The 25,379-nt window shown below is 38.9% G+C and overlaps 5 protein-coding genes and 1 long non-coding RNA gene across 8 annotated transcripts; 2 read left to right on the top strand and 4 right to left on the bottom strand.

The window, feature by feature from the left end:
* The first annotated feature begins 778 nt into the window (after positions 1-778).
* Positions 779-15,046, top strand: LOC103511185 (poly(A) polymerase type 3). Of its 3 annotated transcripts, none has more exons than XM_026825036.1 (15): positions 779-1,041; positions 1,731-1,843; positions 2,158-2,351; positions 2,849-2,996; positions 3,603-3,818; positions 4,393-4,543; positions 6,406-6,617; positions 7,000-7,205; positions 8,048-8,388; positions 8,869-8,990; positions 9,797-9,907; positions 10,175-10,252; positions 12,404-12,496; positions 13,601-13,666; positions 14,834-15,046. In XM_026825036.1, exons 2-14 carry the CDS (start codon positions 1,829-1,831, stop codon positions 13,628-13,630), a joined length of 1,917 nt encoding a protein of 638 aa, XP_026680837.1. In that variant the 5' UTR covers positions 779-1,041; positions 1,731-1,828; the 3' UTR covers positions 13,631-13,666; positions 14,834-15,046. The 3 variants fall into 3 exon arrangements, with proteins under 3 accessions (XP_026680837.1, XP_026680836.1, XP_026680835.1); XM_026825035.1 differs by having other exon boundaries at positions 14,849-15,046; XM_026825034.1 differs by having other exon boundaries at positions 14,874-15,046.
* A 289-nt stretch (positions 15,047-15,335) lies between these two features.
* Positions 15,336-17,827, bottom strand: LOC103511195 (WD repeat-containing protein 43). Its single transcript, XM_008475915.3, has 5 exons — positions 17,395-17,827; positions 16,994-17,235; positions 16,346-16,573; positions 16,068-16,219; positions 15,336-15,553 (listed from the first exon to the last, which is right to left on the bottom strand). The coding sequence occupies exons 1-5, from the start codon at positions 17,566-17,568 to the stop codon at positions 15,336-15,338; spliced, it is 1,014 nt and encodes a 337-aa protein (XP_008474137.1). The 5' UTR covers positions 17,569-17,827.
* A 1,074-nt stretch (positions 17,828-18,901) lies between these two features.
* LOC103511196 (rRNA-processing protein UTP23 homolog) lies at positions 18,902-19,782 on the bottom strand. Its single transcript, XM_026825037.1, has 3 exons — positions 19,513-19,782; positions 19,208-19,363; positions 18,902-19,032 (listed from the first exon to the last, which is right to left on the bottom strand). Exons 1-3 carry the CDS (start codon positions 19,571-19,573, stop codon positions 18,902-18,904), a joined length of 348 nt encoding a protein of 115 aa, XP_026680838.1. The 5' UTR covers positions 19,574-19,782.
* A 42-nt stretch (positions 19,783-19,824) lies between these two features.
* LOC113468264 (WD repeat-containing protein 43) lies at positions 19,825-20,545 on the bottom strand. The gene is made up of 2 exons (XM_026825027.1): positions 20,366-20,545; positions 19,825-19,977 (listed from the first exon to the last, which is right to left on the bottom strand). Exons 1-2 carry the CDS (start codon positions 20,543-20,545, stop codon positions 19,825-19,827), a joined length of 333 nt encoding a protein of 110 aa, XP_026680828.1.
* A 66-nt stretch (positions 20,546-20,611) lies between these two features.
* Positions 20,612-23,976, bottom strand: LOC103511198 (WD repeat-containing protein 43). The gene is made up of 5 exons (XM_026825028.1): positions 23,893-23,976; positions 23,501-23,803; positions 23,097-23,341; positions 21,333-21,512; positions 20,612-20,621 (listed from the first exon to the last, which is right to left on the bottom strand). The coding sequence occupies exons 2-5, from the start codon at positions 23,672-23,674 to the stop codon at positions 20,612-20,614; spliced, it is 609 nt and encodes a 202-aa protein (XP_026680829.1). The 5' UTR covers positions 23,675-23,803; positions 23,893-23,976.
* Positions 23,977-24,126: 150 nt separating this feature from the next.
* Positions 24,127-25,005, top strand: LOC113468266. Its single transcript, XR_003392087.1, has 2 exons — positions 24,127-24,608; positions 24,763-25,005. It is a non-coding gene; the product is annotated as an uncharacterized LOC113468266 (long non-coding RNA).
* Positions 25,006-25,379: the final 374 nt, after the last annotated feature.

Here is a 25,379-nt window from a genome sequence, read left to right on the forward strand (position 1 = left end):
TCAGAATTGCCAGAACAAGAACAACAACAGGATCAGAAATGCCAGAAATTTCAATATTACAGAGGGAAAACATTGCAAGACTATTATTGTAGTCCAACTTGGGAGGTCATTTTGAAGTTATATCTAGGAAGTGCGAAGTTGCTTTAGGGAAAAGGTCACTGTACAACAGCCAAGAGCTAACAGACTCAACTCTAAGTAAAACTCAGTAAAAAAAAAAAAAAAAAAAAAAAGGGGGGAAAACACGTATTTCGTAATTTTTTGAAGCATTCTATCAAATAATCGACAGAAATAGGTGACTTTTTGAAAATCGAGGTTGTCTATTCCATGGTGTCTACCCACCATAGGCCGACAGGCCCCCATGTCACACAAAATTACAAAAATCACCCTTAACCTTAATGAGAGACATTTTTTTTTTTTAATCAAACCAAAATGACAAAATTTCACTCAGAATCAGAGAGATGAGGCCCTTATTCTCATTTCTAATTTCCATGACAGCCAATGTGGTCGCGCTATATTTTACGTCTAAAAAGGGGAAAAATTCGAGGAAGTTTCGTTTTTTTATTTTTTTTATTAATCGGAAAGGAAAATACACCTCACCACAGGTTCATTTTTCTGAAAATTTGGAGCATCCACCCCAACTCCACATAGGTAATCCTGGATACGGCCCTGCCTCACCAGTCAAAAAAAATCTTGACTTGCAAAAAACGCAAGCCGCCTTCGCTATTTTTAGGAACTTTTTTTGTGACGCCATTTTTAAATTTATTTTTGTTTTTTAAAATTTTCTTTTTCATTTGTTTTTTGTTTTCCATTTCATTCATCAATTTTCTTTTTCCCCTTTGGTTTTTCCTAGAGCCCCATTAGTCCCATTAAAGCCAAACTACAGTATTACCCAAGTTCAAAGTGCTCATATCCTGGATTTACCACTTACTACCTTCTTTTGTTAAATAACATTGGTTAAATTTTCGTATTAGTGGATTTATTCATGTTGGAGTTGCTCTTTCATTGCTCATGTTTTGCTAGAAAATTTCCAGGAAGTTCCAAGTAAGTTTGAGTAAACTAGATTTTTCATGAAGCCTTACAGATAAAGGCTCTAAAGAAAGAATTTTGGTTTTCACAAAAAAAAAAAAAAATCATCAGTGAGAAACTCATGGGAAACCCCTGGTGAGGCAGGTATCATAGGGAAACCCAGGAATGATGAAATTCTTGAATGATGATGTAGAGCTGAACAAAGGTGCATGTTTAGTCTACTCTTCTCAGAAAACTCATTACTTGGTCAGAAGTCATGTTAATGTGAAATTGCTACATAAAGGGGCTTTCACAAATGAGCAGTGACCAGTGTTATAGGGTTAGGTTAGGTACTCAAAAAGGAGCTTTATTTTCATTGTCATGGCTTCTGAATAATTGCCCACCATTCTTAAGTAATGACTTTAAGATTTCGGTACTTGTGCAGAAGTCACGTCCGTGGAATATTGCTACCAAAGGAACTGGCACAAACAAGCAGTGACCAGTGTTATTATAGGGTTAGGTTAAATGCAAGAAGGAGTTTTCACAATTAGAGCAGTGATTAGTGTTATTATAGGGTTAGGTTAAATACAAAAAGGAGCTTTTTTTTGCACGAATGTGCCTTCTGCATAATTACCAAATTATTTCCCCTCAGGTTCCATGGAAGAAGTTGTGCGGAGAAATTCAGCAGAGATGTTTCATTTCTAATCTCTTGACAACTGTTTCAGAGGGGGGGAGTGTACATCATTTATATCACGACAAATATGAGAACAATTCAATTTCAAGTCCATTCATAACATTCATCCCAACAAGCATCTGATTCTGAATGACTTTCACACAGGTAAGGCAAGTTGTCAATTTGAAGTGTCTTTATCCATTTAGATTGACACATAACAGGTTTCACGGTAATTAGAAAAGGGTTTACACTCAAAAAATCACCAAAAAATCCTCTATATAAGGGGAAATAATTGCTTTAGGAGTGTTCTAAAGGTAGTTTCAAGGAGGAATAAACTTTTTTTACCTACCTACTTTTTTTCATTTAAAATATTACTTACACAAGAATGGACAATACAAGTTGAGTGTTGGAAAAAATAGCAACACAGTTTGTATTGTGTAGGTAAATCAAGTTCAACACTTACTATCTCCCGTTTCTAGCATTCCAACAGTATGCAGACCTCAAAGCCACACCAGGATGGGAAACCTCAGTCTCAGGCCCCAGTCACATATGGCATGACCACAGCATTGAACCTGTCACCTCCAAACCAACTGGATTTACAACGGACTCGAGAGCTTGCAGAGTGTTTGAAGCCATACAATGTTTCAGAGACGGATGAAGAACTCAGTAGCAGGTGAGTTTGGCACAACAGTACCATGTAGGTTCCAACCTCAGTGGTGTAGTGGACTCTGTAGTGGAGGTTGGTGGTTTGAGTCCAAATCAAGTCCTAGAACTTAGCATAGTGTATTAAGTGGGGAACAACAGTTGTGACAAGAATATTATTGAAAAAAAAAAAAAAAAAAAAAAAAAAAAAAAAAATTTTTTTTTTAAAATTTATGGATTTAGTAGGAACTAAAAAACAAAAAAAAAAAAAACAGTAAGTATTATTTTGATTAAATTCTAGGTATTAGTAGGAACTAGAAACACAACAATGTTGAGACAAGACATAGGTAGTCATTTTTTTGAATAATTTTTCATTCATGGACCAGTTAAAAGAGTTTAAAAAAAATGAAAAAAATGGAGTGAGAAGTCCTTTGTTGGATAGAGCTTATGGCCAAATTACAAATCCAAAACCTTTTTGCTCTACAAATAGTACACATTTCTAATATGATTTCTCCATTTTCTCGTCAGAATGGAGGTCCTGTCTAAGTTGAACAATTTGGTGAAGGAGTGGATCAAAGAGGTCAGCATAGCCAAGAACATTCCCCCGACAGTTGCTGAGAAAGTGGGTGGCAAGATTTACACATTTGGTTCCTATAGGCTTGGAGTTCATCATAAGGTGAGGTTTTATTTATTTATTTTTGGTGTAGCTTGATTTTTATTTCCAGGACTTATTTAAGGCCATGACCTCAGTGAGAGGTCTTTTTATATTATTGTCACCACTTGGGTGCAAGAGCTCTGTGAGAATCCTGCAATTAAAGAAAAAAAAAAAAAAAAAAAAAACTATGAGGTAATTGCATTTATTCGCATTGTGCGTAAAAAATCACTATAGGATCAGTCAGAATTCAAAAATTCTTAGCCGTTCGAAAGATAAAGGGATACCGTAAGGACTTCTGGGACACGGTATATGCACTTGCTAAACATTGCCATCCAATGATAACACGTGTATTTGGTCTGATCTTGACCGAAGTACATAATATGTCCATATTCATAATATGTAATCATATCTAAGGCTGGATATACACTTGCAAGTCAAGTCTGGCTGGATTTAAACTTGCATCGCGAGTGATAATTTCGCTGGATATATGTATACATATTATAAGACCTTATTTAGACTGCAGGGGGAAAGGGACTTTTCAGTCTCACCCTTGCAGTATATATGAGGTATATTCTATTCTATTCTCACCTCTTGTTTTGGGACTGACACTATTATATCTATTTTCAGGGTGCTGATATTGATGCCCTGTGTGTTGCACCACGTCATGTAGATCGGGCAGATTATTTCTCAAGTTTCTTTGAGAAGTTGAAAACGGTGGACGAGGTAACAGACTTGCGAGCTGTAGAGGAAGCCTTTGTGCCGGTCATTAAGATGAACTTTGATGGCATTGAGATAGATATGTTGTTTGCTCGGCTGGCACTTAAGGAAATTCCAGATGATATGGTGAGTTTTTTTCCTGAGAAATGCGAACTGTGGTTGTAAATAGCTGTCAAACCATACATTTCTTGACCATCGGTTCCAGGATATATTCTGCAAAGAAAGGAAAAAGTTTGACTCGTTTTTTGATTGCAAATATTTTCAACGGGTTACTTTCTGGTGTTCTTGTGTTGACCCAGTACTTAAATTGGAAGTATTGTGTCTCTTCTCAGTCTCACCCATTGGATGAGAGGCATACCATGGGATGGGCATGCTACAACACAGACCACATGATTCTAATGTAGCAGTTGTTTCATTGCTACTAAATAAAAACGGTGGTGAAACACTCTTTTAAAAAAATTCAACCAAATTTGAATGATCTGAGGTGAAAGCATGAAAGCTAAAGTCCTGAGAAGCGAGAATGCCTTTCGATCTTTTCATAAAAACGGTGGTGAAACACTCTTTAAAAAAATTCAACCAAATTTGAATGATCTGAGGTGAAAGCATGAAAGCTAAAGTCCTGAGAAGCGAGAATGCCTTTCGATCTTTTTCCATATTTTCCGGTCCATTTCTAAATAATCGTTTTCCTCTTCAATTCCAGGACCTAAGGGATGACATGCTACTCAAGAATTTGGATCAGAAATGTGTACGAAGTCTGAACGGGTGTCGTGTGACAGATGAAATTCTACGTCTAGTTCCCAACATAGAAAATTTTAGACTTGCCTTGCGGACGATAAAACTGTGGGCCAAGAGTGAGTAGAATTTCTGTAAATTGAAATTTCATCTCTTTTCTGTTATGAAGACACTTGATAGAGTGAACTGTAAAGGTATGTCCACACATTGTCGACCGGCCGTCCCCACCACCTCGATAACATAGTTTCTCCTTGTTGATTGATGGCTGGTCGACTATGTTTAGACACACCGCCTCCACCTTTACTTTCACGTCCACCTCCAATTTGCCTCCACCTCTCTTTTCACATCCACTTTCATCTCCACTTTCACCTCCACCTCCATTTTCGTCTCCACTTTCACTTCCACCTCCACTTTTGCCTTCACTTTTACCTCCATCTCCACTTTCACCTCCACCTCCATTTTCACCTCCACCTCCACTTCCAATAGGTTAGGTTAGGTTAATTCAGGTTAGGTTAAGTTAGGTTAGATTGGGTTGGGTTGGGTTGGGTTGGGTTAGGTTAGGTTAGGTTGGGTTGGGTTGGGTTGGGTTAGGTTGGGTTGGGTTGGGTTAAGTTAGGTTAGATTAGGTTGGGTTGGGTTAGGTTAGGTTAGGTTAGGTTGGGTTGGGTTAAGTTAGGTTGGGTTGGGTTAAGTTAGGTTGGGTTGGGTTAAGTTAGGTTGGGTTGGGTTGGATTAGTTAGGTTGGGTTAAGTTAGGTTGGGTTGGGTTAAGTTAGGTTGGGTTGGGTTAAGTTAGGTTGGGTTGGGTTGGATTAGTTGGGTTGGGTTGGGTTAGGTTGGGTTGGGTTAGGTTAGGTTGGGTTAGGTTAGGTTAGGTTGGGTTAGGTTAGGTTTGGAATCATACAAAATTTCGTCCTCTTCTTCTTGTTAATTTTTTGAGTGCACTCAAAACCGAGTGAATCTTTGAGTGCACTCAGAAACGAGTGCACTCAAAGGAGAATGCATTGGAGACTTTCATTTCCACTTTCACCTCCACTTCCGCTTTCGCCTCCACCTCCATTTTCACCTCCACCTCCATTTTCACTTTCGTCTCCACCTTAAATTTTGCCTTCACCTCCATCTCCACTTTCGCCTCCACCCCTATTTCCGCCTCCACCTCCACTTTCGCCTCCACCCTCACTTTTGCCTCCACCTCCATTTTCGCCCCCCCTGTCCATTTTCACCTCAACCTCCATATTCGCCTCCACCTCCACTTTCATGTCCACCTCCACTTTTGCCTCCTCCTACTTTTTCACCTCCACCTCCACTTTCATCTCCACTTTCACCTCCACCTCCATTTTCTTCTCCACTTTCACTTCCACCTCCACTTTCGCCTCCACCTCCATTTTCACTTCCACCTCCACTTCCATTAGGTTAGGTTAGATTAGGTTGGGTTAGGTTAGGTTAGGTTAGGTTGGGTTGGGTTAGGTTAGGTTGGGTTAAGTTAGGTTGGGTTAGGTTGGGTTGGGTTAGGTTAGGTTAGGTAGGGTTGGGTTAAGTTAGGTTGGGTTAGGTTAGGTTAGGTTAGATTAGGTTGGGTTGGGTTGGGTTAGGTTGGGTTGGGTTGGGTTAAGTTAGGTTGGGTTGGGTTAAGTTAGGTTGGGTTGGGTTAAGTTAGGTTGGGTTAGGTTAGGTTAGTTGGGTTAGGTTAGGTTAGGTTGGGTTAGGTTAGGTTGGGTTGGGTTGGGTTAGGTTAGGTTAGGTTTGGAATCATACAAAATTTCGTCCTCTTCTTTATGTTAATTTTTTGAGTGCACTCAAAACCGAGTGAATCTTTGAGGTTTGGAATCATACAAAATTTCGTCCTCTTCTTTATGTTAATTTTTTGAGTGCACTCAAAAAAAAGGCTAGTCTTGACTCCTTATGATTGAAAGGGGGTTTTTTTTTCATTTGTCTATTTTTTACCGGGAAATTCTCATCAGATTATTATCTTATCATTACAGAGCATGGTATCTACAGCAACGTGCTCGGATATCTAGGAGGTGTCAGTTGGGCTATGTTGGTGGCGCGGATATGTCAGCTGTATCCAAACGCTGCAGCCTCCACTCTGGTGTGCAAATTCTTCCTCGTGTTTTCCCAGTGGAAATGGCCTCAACCGGTCCTCCTCAAGAAACCGGATAATGTCAATCTGGGCTTTCCCGTGTGGGATCCGAGAGTAAGTCGATAAAGTTCTTTAAGACTGGAGTACCTTTATTTATGTATGTAGCCTAGTTAGCTTGGTTGGTAGCGCGTCTGTCTTGTAAGCGCTAGGCCGCGGGTTCGATTCCCGCCCGGGGCGGATTATATCCTGATGGGATAATGTTCGTTTTCGGAACGGCTGGATTTTTCCTATCCTGTCTTCCTTCTCTTTTCGATTTCGGGACGATAAGACCTTAGCAGTTACAGTTCCCTCTGTCAAATTAAAATAATAATAATAATAATAATAAAATTCAACCTCATTTTAACTGTATAACAATTTTGTCTGAGCAGTGTGCTGTGTTGTTTTGCCTTTTTCGTATTCCAAAGTCTATCAAGTGTCTAATTTATTCTCTTCTCAGGTAAACGTAGCGGACAGATACCACCTTATGCCGATCATCACACCCGCGTATCCTCAACAGAATTCAACATTCAACGTGTCCATATCAACTCGAACTATCATGCAGGAAGAGTTCAAACAGGGAAAAACCATCTCGGAAGATATTTACAACGGGAAGACCATGTGGGATAAGCTGTTTGAGACGCCCAACTTTTTCACCAAGTACAGGTGAGGATTCGATTTGTTTCAGGGGACTTTTCAGGCTCAGCCTTTCTGTATAACAGGCCAGCCACTCACTATCAGGTATACTTGACACCTGATGACCACACACACTATCAGGTAGTCCTGACAGGGTACGGCTGAAAAGGTCCGAATCTCAGGTCTACCTGATAAGCACGCACAGTATCAGGTAGAACTGACTCTATCAGGTAGACCTGACACCTGTTCAGGTCTACCTTATAGTGAGTGGCTGGCCTGACTCTTTTCCCACCCATGTCCTAAGCATGTATAATGAGAGCATTCACACTGTAGTCACTGCAGAAAAAACGTGACTACAAAAAACGGAAGTAAACCTACTGTTCCCCTTTTTTGTTTACGTGGTATTTGCATAACTTGTTTTATATTTCATGCTGACACGCTTGGTCCTACACTTATTTATTTTAATTCATCTAACATTTCTTTCACAAGCTCAATGAACCTTCAGCTGAATCCTTCGCTTGGTCCTACACTTATTTATTTTAATTCATCTAACATTTCTTTCGCAAGCTCCATGAACCTTGAGCTGAATCCTCCTCGTCTAAAAATAACAAAAATAGCTCAAGTTTGTGTATACCTAACATACCATGCAGCCTCTCTGGTCGAGTAGTTGATTCGTTGGCTTCCCGTCTAGGAGGTACCGGCTCGATTCCCGGTCCGGGTCGAATAATTTGACGAACTCAATGATTCGATACCGGGTAAATGCGCAAATGATAATACTGTCTTATCCTGGGAACTCTTGAAGTAAAGGGGCTTTTCAGCCCTATCCCGAAAGTACCTGGGAATAATTCAACATACCTTTGTGATTTCCTCAGACACTACCTGGTGCTGATCGCGAGCTCTGTATCCGCCGAGGATCAACTCGAGTGGTGCGGACTCATCGAGTCCAAAGTTCGTCACCTGATCGGGAACCTCGAACGGAATCCACACATCAACCTCGCCCATGTGAATCCGGAATGTTACACGGATACAACAGGAGTGATAGCCAATGGGAGCGGGTCCCCGGAGATAACAGCAGAGGGGAAGGAAGAGGGAGGGGAGAACACGTCCCCTCCTGTGAGTGGTGTGGCTTCGATGTGGTTCATAGGATTGGACTTTATTGCGGCCAATGTCATACTGAATCTGACCTACGATATTCAGCACTTCACTAATGCGGGTAGGTACTACCTACCTACCAGTTAGTTTCATTTAAGTTTAGATTTTTTCCCCCCCAGTTTTGTTTTTCAAAAGATGAGTGTTCCACCGCCGTTTTTATTACGTAGCAATGAAACAACTGCTACATTAGACGCAAGTGGTCTGTGTCGTAGCATGCCCATCCCGTAGTATGTCCCTCATCAGATTTTTTCCCAGTATTTACCTACAATATCATTGTTCACTCGTAGGAAAATGACCTAAGGATCAATTCCTTTGCTTTACTAAACAATAATAACTGATTTGTCCCAAGAGGTTTGACAAACTGAGGTCTTATCTCCCTGAAATTGAAGAGGGAAGAAAGGGTAGGAGAAAGCCAGCCGTTCCGAGAACGCACTTTATCTGTTGAGGCTCAGCTTTCAATCTTCTCAGACTTTTCTTATTTAAATAGGGCTAAGCTTTCAGTATCAAATAGTACCTATAGAACTTATTCCTTTTTTTCCAGTCCATTGGCAAGCTACTCAGAGTAAAATGATGAAAGATGGAATGAAAATCGAGGTCCGACATGTGAAGAAGAAACAACTGAGTGAATATCTGCCCGCACATATGCTCAAGAAAGACAAGAAGGTAAGCCATGCCGAGTCCTTTCAATTAGATTAGATAATCATGTCTTTTTTTATGACTTTCTTTTAAGTAGCAGGGTTCTCCTGGAGGACCTCTTCCACCCAACCAATAATAATGGAGATAACTACCTACCTACATGTTTTAAGGTTTAAAAAATAATAAATAATAAAAAAAAAATCTCCAAGTTCTATTTATATACTCCAATAAGATTAGAATCTAGTGTCAGCTCCCATGGCGTAGTGGTCACTGCACTCGCCTTGCACGCGGGAGACCCGGGTTCGATTCCCGGCGGGGTCAAGAAATTTGTATCATGCAAATGATTGACTCCGTGACTGGATGTTGCGGGGCCCACTCAGCCTCGTGAGGATAATGAGTAGCTATGACATATAAATGCGCATAGAGACCGGTGCCAGCGTGGTAGGTAAACATTGGATGTTAGGATTATTGAGATATTGAGAAAAATCCTACAATGCTGCAGTGAGCACCAAGAGTTGTGATATAATAACACAAAGAAACTGCATTTACATTACATTACATTTACATAAAGAAAACTCCAACAAAGACATATTTTTAATGCTCAATAAGACGTTTTTTCCCGCCTGTTACGGTATCGTCAGTGAGATCTTCTGAAGTACGTATGATTGTCATACAAGTTTCTAAAAAAAAAAAAAAAAAATTAATAGCTTATCTCTAAAGAATTTAGCTAACACCCATGACATGATTGAAACTGCTGGCAAAAAGGGATCCTTTTGTCCTTCAGTCCAAATATAGTATTAATTGTAATTGTAATTTTATGTTCGATATTTCAGACCAAATCCGGTGATCAAAACACGTCAGCGAAAAAGAGAAAGTCAGATCAGGCGTTGGATGAATTGGGAGACAAGAGTAGACCCCGTTTGGATTCCGATTCTAATAGTTTGGTAAGTAAAAACCGGGTCACTCCTCTTTTTCTTCGCCTTTTCCCGTGTACAGACGGGGTCGGCGTTTTTCGTCAGCCTCGCAATCAGCCCTAACTAGTCGTTACGGACCTTAGCTATTTAGGATCAGGTAAATCCGCTCTGTTCGGGAATCGAACCCGCAACCTAGCGCTTACAAGGCACTACCCTTCGAGCTAACTGGGCCGGCAGACATTTTTACTTGATCGTTTTATCGCACACTATTCTATGTACCCCCTTCTCATTTTCCAGAGCGATAAAGTCAATAATATTTCCAACAACGGTGATCAAAGTTCTTCGGAATGCACGGAGGATAATTCTCTCTCTCAAGTAAGTTTCAGTTCTTTGTGTTCTAGGTCGTGGGTTCGATTCCCGCACGGTATTGTATAATAGAAATTAACATTTTATTGAATTATTTGTGGTGAAGCGATAGCCTTTTCACAACTTTATGGGTATCACAGTGTTACAAGTCTTTCATTTACTCAATCATCATATTTATTATCGCTCGTTTCTTTGACTTGTAATACCGCCACTGGTCGCTACTCGATTAAAGTAGCTACTCAGTTGTCCTCACGAGGCTGGATGCACCCCGAACTTTAAGCACTGAGCCGAAAAACCTTCGACCCCGCCGGAAATCGAACCCGGGTCCTCCGGGCGTGCGAGCGTAGTTTGATAGCCACTCGGCCATGGAGCACGGAGGTTGCCAAATGGTCTCTGGTCTCTCAAATATTTCCCCAGCCAGCCTAGTTAGCTAGGTTGGTAGGGCGTCTGCTTCGTAAGCGCTAGGCCGCGGGTTCGATTTTCGCCCGGGGCGGATTTCATCCTGAACGGATGATGTTCGTTCTTGGAACGGCTGGCTTTCTTCTATCCTGTCTTTATCTTCGATTTCGGTACGATAAGACCTTAGCAGTTACAGTTCCCTCTATCAAACCTCAACTATTATTGTAGTCCAACTTGGGAGGTCATTTTGAAGTTATTTTATTTAGGAAGTGCGTTGCTTTAGGGAACAGGTCACTGTGTAACAGCCAAGAGGTGACAGATTCAACTTGAAGTAAAAAAAAATCTGTGATACCACGTTGAATTGACCAGTTCCCAATGGAACACTTTAGAAACGTTGCGCGTAGTTAGTAACCAGATGAGTCAGCATCTAGGCAACAGTGTGTTTCTGGCTTGTCGTCGAATGAAGGGTAAAATTCCCGTCACTAAATCCCTTAGCAGTTATACAGTGACGGTAATCAAAATTCCTTAGAATCTGTTTCGCTGATCTCAGTTACCTCTCTATTATCATTGCACTATTTTCCACTTCTAGTTTTTTACATTCCTACCTCTGAATCCAATTTTTACTTTCTATTACTAATGTATAACGTAGCTATACTAGTGATGAGAAAGTATTGCAATCGGGAAATGCTTGGAAATATCCGTTTTTTTCTATCCTTTTATTTCTTCGGATCCCGCTTGTTTTTCCACTCCCAAAACATTATTCCCATCCCAATTCTTACGTTTCTGTTTTCACTTCAATCATCATCTTCTTCGTCGTCCAAATCTTCAAAATCGGGAAATGCTTGGAAATATCCGTTTTTTTTCTATCCTTTTATTTCTTCGGATCCCGCTTGTTTTTCCATTCCCAAAACATTATTCCCATCCCAATTCTTACGTTTCTGTTTTCACTTCAATCATCATCTTCTTCGTCGTCATCACTTGAATCTTCTTGTCGTGGGTTCGATTCCCGGACGGGCCGAACTTTATCCCAAAAGATAAAGTTCGTACTTTTATATTGTATAATAGAAATTAACATTTTATTGAATTATTTGTGGTGAAGCAATAGCCTCTTCCCTCTTCACAACTTTATGGATATCACAGTGTTACAAGTCTTTCATTTACTCAATCATCATATTTATTATCGCTCGTTTCTTTGACTTGTAATGCCGCCACTGGTCGCTACTCACGAGGCTGGATGCACCCCGAACTTTAAGCACTGAGCCGAAAAACCTTCGACCCCGCCGGAAATCGAAACCGGGTCCTCCGGGCGTGCGAGCGTAGTTTGATAGCCACTCGGCCATGGAGCACGGAGGTTGCCAAATGGTCTCTCAAATATTTCCCCAGCCAGCCTAGTTAGCTAGGTTGGTAGGGCGTCTGCCTCGTAAGCGCTAGGCCGCGGGTTCGATTTTCGCCCGGGGCGGATTTCATCCTGAACGGATGATGTTCGTTCTCGGAACGGCTGGCTTTCTTCTATCCTGTCTTTATCTTCGATTTCGGTACGATAAGACCTTAGCAGTTACAGTTCCCTCTATCAAACCTCTTGAAAAAAAAAATCCCCCTTGTTCATCTTGATCTCGTGTCCCCTCCTCTCCCCTGTTGCAGGTGTACGGGCTGAACGATTCAGTGGCGGATTCAATAGACAACTCTCTGGATGACCTGTCCTCCACCTCCCCTCACCCCTTGTTCATCTTGATCTCGTGTCCCCTCCTCTCCCTGTTGCAGGTGTACGGGCTGAACGATTCAGTGGCGGATTCAATAGACAACTCTCTGGATGACCTGTCCTCCACCTCCCCTCACCCTACGCCCCCAGTCAAGGTTTTATCCGATTGTTTTAACTATCTCTTGCTCCTTAAGTTCTCTCTTAAGCTGGTCTTTTATGTAGGACCTTTTTGATTTTCATCACGCGCGCGCGGGAGATTTTTTTAACCCCTTACCACCGTTTTTCTGTCTTTCCTTTTGGATTGTATTTAAAAAACAAAGATATAGTACTGTCTTACAAAAAAAAAAAAAAAAAAAAAAAAAATAGGTACGTAAAAAAGAAAAAAATAAGTACCTAGAAAAAATACCATAAAAAGTATAAAAAATAATTTATTATAAAAACATATAATAAAATAAAATGATTTTTGTGATGGGTATTTTATATTTTATTTTACATTGGCAAAATGTGCGCGAGATTCGAGTTGACATTGACAGAAGTGTTTGAAGTGATTTGTAGAAGACACAAAAATAAATAAATTAAGTTCTGTTATGAATTTATGACACAAGACGAGATAGTTGGTTTATTTCGTTAATACCGCGTTCTTGTCTCGGGGTTTTGGTTGAATTTTTCTCCCCTTCAATTAAATTGTTTCAACGACGGATAGTTCAACATATCTATGTTTTTGTATCTTCTTCGTCGTCATCACTTGAATCTTCTTCGTCTCCATTCTTCTTTCCTTCGTCGCTCTCGTTTTCATCTACACTCATCGCATCTTCTTCGTCACTATCTTCGTCTTCATTATCATCTTCGTTATCGTTATCATCTTCTTTATCGTTGTCCGACATTTGGTTGGTTTATTTCGGTAATACCATGTTCTTGTCTCGGGGTTTTGGTTGAATTTTTCTCCCCTTCAATTAAATTGTTTCAACGACGGATAGTTCAACATATCTATGTTTTTGTATTGAAAGGTTTACCTATGTATGTTCATGTACTGACACATGATTTGAACAAATATTACGTCTTCCTTGGTCTCATATTTTTTTTACTTATAATGGAGAACACATCTTACAATTAGAGTAATTGAACACCCTGCTCAGTTAGAAGGAAAAACAAACAAACTTTGTATTTCCTGAAGTCCGAAATGTTTTCCTCAATCGCTTTGCACGAAATGAAAGTAATTGTCTTCGTTTGGCCCCTCTTATGTTTCGTATTTGTTGCAGGCTATGATTCCAGAGGAAGTCTGTTCGTGATGATAAACTAGCCGGCTCTGCCTCCCCCCAGCGTCTGTAAGTAAAATCTTGCCTGGTCTAACCCTCTCTAAGCCTGGTCCAATAAGGAGTGAGTTCTACCTTTCTATCTAATGGACTATCTTCTACAAAACACCGCAAGTGGTGTTTATACACAGGGTTAGGCTAGAAAATGGAAAGCTCGTGACCCAGCACCTAAATGGTATGTATTGTGTTTGTGTCTCATATCGCCCATCTGATGAGGGACATCAGACCACATGAGTCTAATGTTTTCATTTGCTACGAAGTAAAAACGGCGGTGAAACACTCATCTTAATTTTACATTTTATTTTATTTTTTTTTTTTCAAGCCGAGCCAAGTCCTGTGTATAAACACCACCTCAAACTCTTTTCGTCCATTCACATGGATTTTGATTGAGCTATTGTGATTCATTAATAACATAGATCATTTCACCGTGTGTGGAACTTCTTCAGAGGTGACTTGAAAAAATTCATGAGTAAAATATCTACGCAACTCTAGAACTGTTCGATCTGCCCTTGGCCAAACTCTCCGTAAGATGCTTGGTTTATTACGAAGATCACGCGTTCGGTTCCCACAGTTGGTGTAAAAAAATTGTTCATGTAAAAGATATGATGGTGTAAGAACATTGTACACTATCATTCATTTTGATTGTAAAATTCCTTGAAGTAATGTGAATGCGAAAGCGGTACCGATCGAGGTACAATCTTTTGTAAAATTTAAATCTTTCATTGTAAATTGGTTGAAATGTTTTAAGCTACTGGAGTATTGTGTCCCTTCTCGCCCATCTGATGAGGGACATAATGTGGGCATGCTATGACGCAGGTAACAAACGTTGCTTTTGTTGTAAATGATTCCTTGGTCTTTGAAAAAGGCCAAAAAAAAAAAAACAGGAAAGTGCACGCTTGACTGCATTAGTATTTAGTTGAATTTTGAATGTGGCAGGGTTTGTACAGATTTGTAATGTCCCCATTTTTCTGTGTCTGAACGAAAATACAGTGCGGTATGCCCTTTAAGATCCTTAGTACAACCCTAGACAGTTGAACAGTGAGAAGAGTCGTATTAAGTACCTGCTCACTCACATGTACACACGAACCTCGGAACAATAGTAAACAAAATTATCAACTCACATGAAAATTGCGCACCGAGTAACGAAAATTTTTCACTTGTGGGTGATTGATTTACAAGGTTGGGGGGCTGGAGGGATTTGGTTTTATTTTGCTTGCAGATTTTCTTCTCAGGCAGAAGTCGCAAAGCTCAGGAATCACAAGGAAACGGGTCTCAACTCACACGTCATTCCTGGACAACGTACGGCCTAGGTCCAACTGAAATGTCACACTGGGGAAACAACACTCGGAATGTATATATTAATGTAAATTTTGCGCGCGAAAGTTTGGCACAAGAAGAATTTGACGATTCGCTTCAAGATTGTATGACAACACTCGGAATGTATATATTAATGTAAATTTTGCGCGCGAAAGTTTGGCACAAGAAGAATTTGACGATTCGCTTCAAGATTGTATGTAACAAAATTTAGACCTAAGTTTTCTTTTCATGTTTATATGTTTTGTATAGAAGAATCCTCATGTAGATGTATATATTTTTTGTCCTATGAATTTGAAATAGACCAGAGTGTGTTGTAAATAATTTCCATTTTTGGGGCCTAAACAGGGCCGAAAATGTGTAGGTATTATTTTAGAATATTGAGTCGTTTTTGGTCAAAGTTGATTATATTCGTACTTTTCAAATCAATCTTGTCAAAAGATAGAAGATATCCACTCCCGTAAGCCACTAGGATTTGATTGTCTGGACACACATGTGCACTCACAATAGCTGCTACTTGAGTCTGTCCCTTGTCCTTATAAATGCGTACGGTGGTTTTAGCATCAATTGGTTTTACACATTTACCTGAGAAGTGAATGTAAATCATTAATTTTATTTGTAGGGAAGCAGAGAGCCCCTTCACAACTTCTGAGGGTATCACAACACTAGGTAACTATTGAGTGCTTCCTTTTGCAATGCTTTTCCAGTTCATTGTAATAATAATATCTCGGAGGGCTTCAGCAGCCATTATAAATAAGTTCTGTGGGTCAACCTAACATAAAATAATAATGATGAAAATAAATTAATGGGAGGTAATGCTACCACCAACTTTATGTATCTCTCCCAGTATCCTTATCAAGCTGAATGCTCCCCAAATTTTAAACACAGAGCCCAAAAAACTTGCACAAATTAAGAATTGAACTTAAGTTAAAGCCCCTGGTGCGAAGAAAGCCTAGTGTGACACTCACTCAGCTATGGAGGTTACTTGATAGGTATGTTTTACTTGAGGCACCACAACTTTGCTATATCTATGTACTGCACATTTTGCTATGAGATTTAAATGAGAAACAGAGGTCTACCTCAACCAATATTTACATACCATTAAGTTGATGAGTGAAATAATGTAGAGCACCACAGTTGTTGACTGCCACTAGACAAGTTTGTCCCTGATGGTTATTTAGAGATAAGCTGGTTACTGGTTCATCTGTTTTGAAGTTGGCTATGGCAGTTTGATGTTTTGCTTTCATACTCCTGAAATTAGCAAAGAAAAGTTTATGTAAAATCTTCTCATGAGAGCAATGTTTCATCAGATCCCCCCCCCAAGCCAAAGACAGCCTTGGTTGTTTACCATACTTTTTTCTAGGTTTTAAAACTTACCATACACTCAACATTCTGTCTGCTTGTGAAGAACTAATAATGTACATGTCACTAGATGAACCCACACAGTGAACTGATGTTATGTTACTGATATGACCTATGAATGATTTTACTATACTCTTATTTTCTATGTTCCACACAATAATTGAATTTGAGGCTGTGACAAGGTGAGAACTGTCTTGAGATAGTGCCATTGCTTTGATTTTGGATTTGTTGATTCTCCACAAACTGAAAAGAAACACACAACACAGGATTAAGATGGTGGAGATTACTTGGTTATCTTGGGTAAAAAAAAAAACAAACAAACAAACAAACAAACAAACAAACAAGTACCTAAGTGTGAACCAAGTGGTAATATTTAGTTGACAATCAAAATTCAAGCATTGTAATCAAATGGCAATGTTTTGTAGGGATTAAAAAATACCACATAAGCTAAAAAGGTTTTTGACTACCAAGCTATTAGCAAGATTACAATTGAAATATAAGTACCTATGAACTTAAACCTGGGGAATTCAGTTGAACTTTAAATCTATTAAATGAGCCTATACTCCTTTAGAAAAAAAATTACCTACCTACCTACCTGAACTAAATACTGTGATGGAAAATACTGTTCTTAATATAAATCCTTGAGAAATATCTTTTACTTACTTTTTGGCAGAATTACTAGGAATATTCCAAACACTAATGTTTTTGTTGTCTGAAAAGGTGTACACATCTTGGGCTTTACTCTCACTCCATGCTAGACAGTGGATTTTGCTTCCTGATTTGAAATTGAAGTTTGAGACTAATCTTGACAAGGATAGATTATATACAAGAAGATGTCCGGAGGTTGTACCAAATACAAGCAAACTCTGTGACATGCTAGTATCAGCATGACTTTTTCTTTTGCCCTGAAAAAAGAAAAAAATTGACACATGAGAATAAATTGGCTGTTTAAAGGACAACAGAAAATTAGAGACAAAGCATTTAGTGATGGGCTGATTAATTAATTAAATTTCAAAGGGCTAATTAATTAATAAATGTCAGAGGGATTAGAGGGAAGGACTTACTGATTTGGAAGTGATCCATTTAATACAAGTGATGGGTGCAGACAAGTGTTTGTCTGGTATGTACTCTCTCAGCAAGGTATCATTAGATGCATCCCATATCCTGACCTTGCCATCTTTTCCTAGTGAAGAGAAAAACGACCCACAAGGGGAAAATGCTGAAGTATATTCACTCATTTTGAGCTACTCTTGAAAAACAAGTTGATCTACTGATTTTAGTCGTCCGTATAGCACGTGTGGTTCGAGATGAACCTACGGAACCTTTGGTTTCTTGTCGTGATTTTCGAGGGACAAGAAAGTATGAACCTTTGTAGGAACATCGTTAAAAGGCATCTACATTTTATAAAAACGTAAAAAGGAGTCAGATTGGCTAAAACCCACTAAAAAGAGCAAATTTCAGCAAAAACTTAAAAAAAGACCACCACACTGCTCAACTTTTGTATTTTGTTTATTTAATTTTATTTTTTGTTTATTTCTAGGTTAAAGATCCGTTCACAATTTCACATATGATTTGAACCGGATTGAAGTTGAAGTCACCCATCAAACTCTGGACGAACCTTATAAAACCGAACAACGAAGCGCGAAATTTCAAATTTTTGGAAGGAAGGGGACTCTTATTTGGGGGAAAAAATTTAGAAATACCTGAAATACTCAAACTCATGAAGGTATAAGGTATAAGGCTATAAGGATAAGGTGTAGCTCCTTGGAAATATCAGAGACATTTCTACTTTACTGTTTTTACCTGCCTAAACTTTCAGTGATCTTCCCGATCAGACCCTACTTGAATTTAGTACACGAAGCCACTAAAAAGAGCAAATTTCAGCAAAAACTTAAAAAAAGACCACCACACTGCTCAACTTTTGTATTTTGTTTATTTAATTTTATTTTTTGTTTATTTCTAGGTTAAAGATCCGTTCACAATTTCACATATGATTTGAACCGGATTGAAGTTGAAGTCACCCATCAAACTCTGGACGAACCTTATAAAACCGAACAACGAAGCGCGAAATTTCAAATTTTTGGAAGGAAGGGGACTCTTATTTGGGGGAAAAAATTTAGAAATACCTGAAATACTCAAACTCATGAAGGTATAAGGTATAAGGCTATAGGATTATTTTTTAATGAGGCTTTTTGAAACCATATAATAACACTGTTATACTCCTAAAAGGAAGGCACAACTTATCTAATCAGGTCACTATGATATAGGCCCTATATTATAGGGGTTAAATAACCAAAGGCCCTTCTTATACTAATGATACTCATAAATGTAAGAAGAACCTAAGTTCAAGTGTACTCTCATAGTAACATTATTTGAGTCCACAAGTCCATTTTGGCACATAATGTATCATGCAGAAGACAATTGTGCATTTTATGAGACTGAACTTGGGGATTACCTTTGCTACAAAGTACAAAGAATTGGTCAATGATCTCACCTGTTGGCATTCTTTTCACCAACCATGGACAAAAAGCATTCCGAACCAGTTACAGGTGATTTAATTGGTCAATGATCTCACCTGTTGGCATTCTTTTCACCAACCATGGACAAAAAGCATTCCGAACCAGTTACAGGTGATTTCTCATGACCACAGTAATGAAGGGCAAACTGTTTGGCTATCAACATTGCTCCATATAAGTTTGGACCTGAAAATAGCATAAAATATTTGATGAACACATTAATTCTATTCCATTTCTACTTCTATTCTAATTCTCAGTGGTTATCTACCAACTATACAATGTTCAAAGCTTTGTCAACTGGCTGATGTCAAACGTCTACAGATTAGAATTCCAAAATAGTTGACAAGAAAAAAGAACTTACCCAACTTTTCAGTTTCAGTAATAATACATGGTGTGGTCAATAACTTCACATCACAGTCAAAATATTTAGGAATCTGGTCTCGGATATTTAATTTGGACTTCAGGGCTTCAAAGCAAAATGTACCATCAATTAGCACTTGAAAAGGCTTTCGGAAACCAAAATGATTACAGTAAAATTTGAGTCGGTTATCTTTTGTCTTGAGCCTCCTGATTCTCATCTTCAAGGACAGTGATTGTTTAATTTGGACTTCAGGGCTTCAAAGCAAAATGTACCATCAATTAGCACTTGAAAAGGTTTTCGGAAACCAAAATGATTACAGTAAAATTTGAGTCGGTTATCTTTTGTCTTGAGCCTCCTGATTCTCATCTTCAAGGACAGTGATTAGACTTCGTGTACTAAATTCAAGTAGGGTCTGATCGGGAAGATCACTGAAAGTTTAGGCAGGTAAAAACAGTAAAGTAGAAATGTCTCTGACATTTCCAAGGAGCTACACCTTATGACCTTATACCTTCATGAGTTTGAGTATTTCAGGTATTTCTAAATTTTTTCCCCCAAATAAGAGTCCCCTTCCTTCCAAAAATTTGAAAAAACAGGGTATATTCTATTCTACTCTCCACTCACATGAAAGATTTCTGCACGTTCTTGACCACTTCCTGAAGGAGGGGCGTCAAATATTGAGGCGGCAATCGGCGCACCGTGTTCTCTATCACAGAATCTTTCCGGTTGAGGAGTACGGTGTCCAGAATGGTCTTATCCTTACTGTTCAGTCCCTGCAAACCAGAGGTAAGATTAGAATCTAGTGTCAGCTCCCATGGCGTAGTGGTCACTGCGCTCGCCTTGCACGCGGGAGACCCGGGTTCGATTCCCGATGGGGTCAAAAAATTTGTATCATGCAAATGATTGATTCTGTGACTGGCTGTTGTGGAGCCCAGTCAGCCTCGTGAGGAAAATGAGTAGCTATGTTTTATAAATGTGCATAGCGACCGGTACCGGCGGTACCAGCATGGTAGCTAAACAGAAAACATTAAGCACTGGATTATTGCAATATTGGGAAAATCCTACTATGCTGCATTGAGCACCAAAGTTGTGATAGGATAACACAAAGAAACGCCATTTATTTTATTTAGCATGTGTTAAAAAAAGAAAAGATCATCTTACTTGTATTAACAACTGTGTCAGTCCATCACTCTGGAGAGAGCCAATCCCTGCCTGTTCAGGCTTCTCCAGAATCAAATTCTTCAGTCTATCCTCCATGATAAGTTCAGATGGGGCGTTCGGCTTCCTCTTGAGCGAGCTCACAGACAGACTACCCCCATTGATTCCGACATTTCGTCCCATACATCATCTGTATCATCGGAATTGGCATCGTCCTGAGTCCCCAGCATAAGCTCGTCACTATTGTCCTCATCCGAATCTGAAAACACAACAACACATTCAGCAAATGTATAAGAATAAGAAAGTATTGGGAAAAAAAGTCTAGAGACGAGATGGAAAAAAAATCAGTAAACCATTCTCTCCTTTTAACCAGGCGTGTCTACATCACCGAGGCAGAAAGAGTCTCAAAGAGAGACTGAGGGATGGTAAGGGGTACACTAATAGATGTAGCCAGAAGACTAGCAATCACTTCAATCCAGTGGATCCCATTCAGAGAGAGAGTGAACTAGGCCTGGCGCACTGCCGTGCGCTCAGATAAGAATAAAAAGGAAGGGTAGACACCACAATTCACACTCACCCCTTTTCATAAAAAAAAAACATATTTGAAGGAAAAATTATCGGCAAGCGAACCAGAGGCAGACCTAGAGCAAGCTATTTTCAAGACAGATGGGCTGCTCATCTTATCAACAACTCAAGGAAGCAGCAGGGGACAGACACTTTTTTTCCTTACAAATAAAAAGTTATGAAAAAATCCATTTTACAAATTTCAGACTAATAGGTAGGTACTTAGAACTAAGCTTACGTACTAATATTAAAGGTCTAATTAAGAGCTAAAGACTTTTGGCTACAACGACAAGGCGCTGTCTTTAGAAGCTGATGATCACACTCACCCTGGTCTTGATATTCCAACGTCGACGCGGCGGCCCCTTTCCCTCCCTCCTCCACCACCACCTCCTCCCTGCTTCGCGACATCTGTTCAAACAGGAGGCCGAGTCGGCCGTTGAGCCTCGCCAGATCCACAATGGAGGAGGCTCGGGACTCGATCTGACTCAGAAGGGGCAGGAACACGGCGATCAGGGTCGGATTGGACTGGAGCACGGCCGTGTGACACAGCACCGTGTATCGGAGCCACTTGATACTCGTGTGCCGACTGAAATGAAAACCCGTTTATCAAATGAATTTCTTTGGTTGTGGTTGTTGTAGCGGCTTCAGCTGTAGCCAAATGATGATAGCAGAATAAAAAAAAGGATCTCCTTTTTTTCAGTCACACACCGGGGTGATGGTCTCTAGCCATGTTTAATTGGCTCGTCCTGAACCTCAGTCAACCATCGTGAGAACTTGTGCTTATTCTTTAAAAGCAGAGAGAACCCTTTGAAAACTGCCAGCTAGCTAGGCTGGTTAGGGTTAGCTGTTCTCCTCCCTGTTTGGTGATGTGTGGAGTGTGTTGTAAATAATGTCCATTTTTGGGGCCTAAACAGGGCCGAAAATGTGTAGGTATTATTTTAGAATATTGAGTCGTTTTTGGTCAAAGTTGATTATATTCGGCGATTTTTGTTGGAAAATCGTAGGAACTAAAGCACTTGAGTGACGTGGCAATATTTTCTACTGACTTCTAGTTTCTAGTACTTTATATTCGGGACCACTTTGTGCTCGGTTTGAAGAATATTTAAATACAGATTCCCCATTTGAACATTATTTAGAGAGGAAAATAAGACTTTGGTCCAGTTAAAAATTGGAAAGTTAGTGACTAAACGTTCGGTTAAAAATACATAGACGACCATAAATGTGGTATTTGTATGGAAGTTCTTAGTGAGAAATCCAAGAGGAAAAACAAAGTACGCGGAAAAGGAAAAACTAAACTAAGATAGACGGTATAGGAATGGGCGTAGTTTTGTTGAGTAGTTCAAAGTGAAAAATTAGGTAAAACCCCCCCCGTGGGAAATCAATTGAAAGTACTTGGAGCCGTTAAGTTCGCTTATCCATCTGAAAATCGTTGGTTGTCCTTTCAAGAAAGAACACGCGGATATTCTTTGTGGTTCGACATTCGATAAAGAGAAAGTAAGGAAATCATTTACAAAAGAACTTTCTATTTGGTTACAAGAAGAATTAATTTCATTTGGGGAAATCTTTTGATAGCTCTTATAGGTTGAAAGTCAGCGAAAAAAATATAAATAGGAACTAATAGGACTAAAGATCTCAAAATGGACGGGTGAAATTTTCCGACAAGTGATTTACTCGATTGACTAATTCTATTTTTGATTTTAAATTTTACTCATTGAATAATAATCCTCGTATAGGTTCATATTTTGGGTCAAAATTATACCTAGTGTACTTAATTTATTCTTAAAAAAGAAAGTTTTTGGATAAAAAAAGTTAATATAAGTTAAATAAGAATAAATTATTTTGAAGCAAAAAGTAGGAGGGGGTTGGATGTGTGTTTGTCCGTTGTACAGGTTTGATTTTTTAGAACATCCTCAGATCTCTTTGTTAGGTTGTGTACTTGACTAGAACATACTGTGTGCAGTGCACTTGCCAGCGTTATATTATTTTTGCCCTTGCTGGGTTAGAACGAAAATGTGTTGTGTATAAATGAGTTTGAGGATGTCATAACCAAGTATCTATCCACCCCCTCTTAAAAAAAAAATCCTTCGACAGTTTCATTTTAAATTTCATAATTAAGTAGATCTAATTATTATTAAGAAAAAAAAAAAAAAAAAAAAAAAAAAAAAAAAACCCCTTTTTGGCAGAATTACTAGGAATATTCCAAACACTAATGTTTTTGTTGTCTGAAAAGGTGTACACATCTTGGGCTTTACTCTCACTCCATGCTAGACAGTGGATTTTGCTTCCTGATTTGAAATTGAAGTTTGAGACTAATCTTGACAAGGATAGATTATATACAAGAAGATGTCCGGAGGTTGTACCAAATACAAGCAAACTCTGTGACATGCTAGTATCAGCATGACTTTTTCTTTTGCCCTGAAAAAAGAAAAAAATTGACACATGAGAATAAATTGGCTGTTTAAAGGACAACAGAAAATTAGAGACAAAGCATTTAGTGATGGGCTGATTAATTAATTAAATTTCAAAGGGCTAATTAATTAATAAATGTCAGAGGGATTAGAGGGAAGGACTTACTGATTTGGAAGTGATCCATTTAATACAAGTGATGGGTGCAGACAAGTGTTTGTCTGGTATGTACTCTCTCAGCAAGGTATCATTAGATGCATCCCATATCCTGACCTTGCCATCTTTTCCTAGTGAAGAGAAAAACGACCCACAAGGGGAAAATGCTGAAGTATATTCACTCATTTTGAGCTACTCTTGAAAAACAAGTTGATCTACTGATTTTAGTCGTCCGTATAGCACGTGTGGTTCGAGATGAACCTACGGAACCTTTGGTTTCTTGTCGTGATTTTCGAGGGACAAGAAAGTATGAACCTTTGTAGGAACATCGTTAAAAGGCATCTACATTTTATAAAAACGTAAAAAGGAGTCAGATTGGCTAAAACCCACTAAAAAATATGAACCTTTGTAGGAACATCGTTAAAAGGCATCTACATTTTATAAAAACGTAAAAAGGAGTCAGATTGGCTAAAACCCACTAAAAAGATTGACAAACCCAAAAATAAGAAGAAAAGAGTGAGGGTAAAAATACCCAAGCATGTGAAAGAGGAACTTATGAAAATGAAAAACACAGCAGGCCAATCTCAGTCTTGAACAGACATGGAATCTTGGTTTCAATCTCTTTCTGGTTTTGGTCCATCCAGCATTGACAAACCCAAAAATAAGAAGAAAAGAGTGAGGGTAAAAATACCCAAGCATGTGAAAGAGGAACTTGTGAAAATGAAAAACACAGCAGGCCAATCTCAGTCTTGAACAGACATGGAATCTTGGTTTCAATCTCTTTCTGGTTTTGGTCCATCCAGTTTAAACTGCACACAGGAGTAAACTTATTGGTACACCAAGCCTTAAGTACAACATGGATTTTATTTCAGCACCAAGTCCAAGGTCTGAATTAATAAACTTATTGCTATAGTGAATACTTCAGAGTTGACTCTAATAATGAACCCTGCTATTGTAAATGCAACACACTTTACATGTGTTGCTATTGTAAGAAATCTGTTGTTTTCAAACATGTCTGATTTGACCATCAGAAAAAAATTTCAATAGCAAGAACAAGTAGGTGTAGCTTGGGGTTTCATTGAGACTACTTGGATTTTCATGATGTGATGCTAGGGTCGAGGTTAGGCTACGTGTTGCTATTGTAAGAAATCTGTTGTTTTCAAACATGTCTGATTTGACCATCAGAAAAAAATTCCAATAGCAAGAACAAGTAGGTGTAGCTTGGGGTTTCATTGAGACTACTTGGATTTTCATGATGTGATGCTAGGGTCGAGGTTAGGCTAACAGCATTAGTGTGGACTCCTATCAGTAGCATAGGGTCTAATTGAAGTACCAGTCATACAAAACTGTTCATTATTCAAAGGTTGTTTCACAAGTATGGGACTTAAGACTCCCTTGACCGTAGCAGTTACCAAACAATACTGCAGAAAAAAATAATAATAATAGACTCTTGAGTGGAAGGCAACCACTAGGCGAGGTTAACGCCTTAGGCGTTCTCTACCACCTAACCCTTAGAGCCTGTAAGAATAACACAATGTTAGAGTCTACAATAAATAAGGAGTATTATTTATTTACTTTTCAATTGAAACTCAAGATATTACAAACTAAAATCACAACAAAATGTAGAAGGGAGAACTGTAAGAATAACACAATATTAGAGTCTACAATAAATAAGGAGTATTATTTATTTACTTTTCAATTGAAACTCAAGATATTACAAACTAAAATCACAACAAAATGTAAAAAGTAGACAAAAAATAATATATCTAAGTGTGAAATTTATACCTTTTAGTGTATGAATATTTTCTTTTGATAATAAAATATTGATCTATATTTTTTAATGTTACAACAAAGTATTCACACCTTGTTCCTTAATTCATACTATTTAAAA

Source organism: Diaphorina citri, unplaced genomic scaffold, assembly GCF_000475195.1.
Source record: "Diaphorina citri unplaced genomic scaffold, Diaci psyllid genome assembly version 1.1 scaffold686, whole genome shotgun sequence".
In the NCBI taxonomy this organism is placed as follows: domain Eukaryota; kingdom Metazoa; phylum Arthropoda; class Insecta; order Hemiptera; family Psyllidae; genus Diaphorina; species Diaphorina citri.

Coding starts and splice junctions, on each gene's coding strand:
- LOC113468264 (XM_026825027.1), bottom strand. CDS start 20,545: ATGGGACGAAATGTCGGAATCAATGGGGGTAGTCTGTCTGTGAGCTCG. Junction 19,978..20,365: donor TGACACAGTTGTTAATACAA/GTAAGATGATCT, acceptor TCTGGTTTGCAG/GGACTGAACAGTAAGGATAA.
- LOC103511185 (XM_026825036.1), top strand. Junction 4,544..6,405: donor GATAAAACTGTGGGCCAAGA/GTGAGTAGAATT, acceptor TTATCATTACAG/AGCATGGTATCTACAGCAAC. Junction 8,991..9,796: donor TGCTCAAGAAAGACAAGAAG/GTAAGCCATGCC, acceptor TCGATATTTCAG/ACCAAATCCGGTGATCAAAA.
- LOC103511195 (XM_008475915.3), bottom strand. CDS start 17,568: ATGAGTGAATATACTTCAGCATTTTCCCCTTGTGGGTCGTTTTTCTCT. Junction 17,236..17,394: donor AATGGATCACTTCCAAATCA/GTAAGTCCTTCC, acceptor TTCTTTTTTCAG/GGCAAAAGAAAAAGTCATGC. Junction 16,574..16,993: donor CCTAGTAATTCTGCCAAAAA/GTAAGTAAAAGA, acceptor GTTTCTTTTCAG/TTTGTGGAGAATCAACAAAT.
- LOC103511198 (XM_026825028.1), bottom strand. CDS start 23,674: ATGAGTGAATATACTTCAGCATTTTCCCCTTGTGGGTCGTTTTTCTCT. Junction 23,342..23,500: donor AATGGATCACTTCCAAATCA/GTAAGTCCTTCC, acceptor TTCTTTTTTCAG/GGCAAAAGAAAAAGTCATGC. Junction 21,513..23,096: donor AGTAATTCTGCCAAAAAGGG/GTTTTTTTTTTT, acceptor TTTTCATTTCAG/TCGGCACACGAGTATCAAGT.
- LOC103511196 (XM_026825037.1), bottom strand. CDS start 19,573: ATGAGAATCAGGAGGCTCAAGACAAAAGATAACCGACTCAAATTTTAC. Junction 19,364..19,512: donor ATTTTACTGTAATCATTTTG/GTTTCCGAAAAC, acceptor GTAATCATTTTG/GTTTCCGAAAGCCTTTTCAA. Junction 19,033..19,207: donor TACTGAAACTGAAAAGTTGG/GTAAGTTCTTTT, acceptor TGCTATTTTCAG/GTCCAAACTTATATGGAGCA.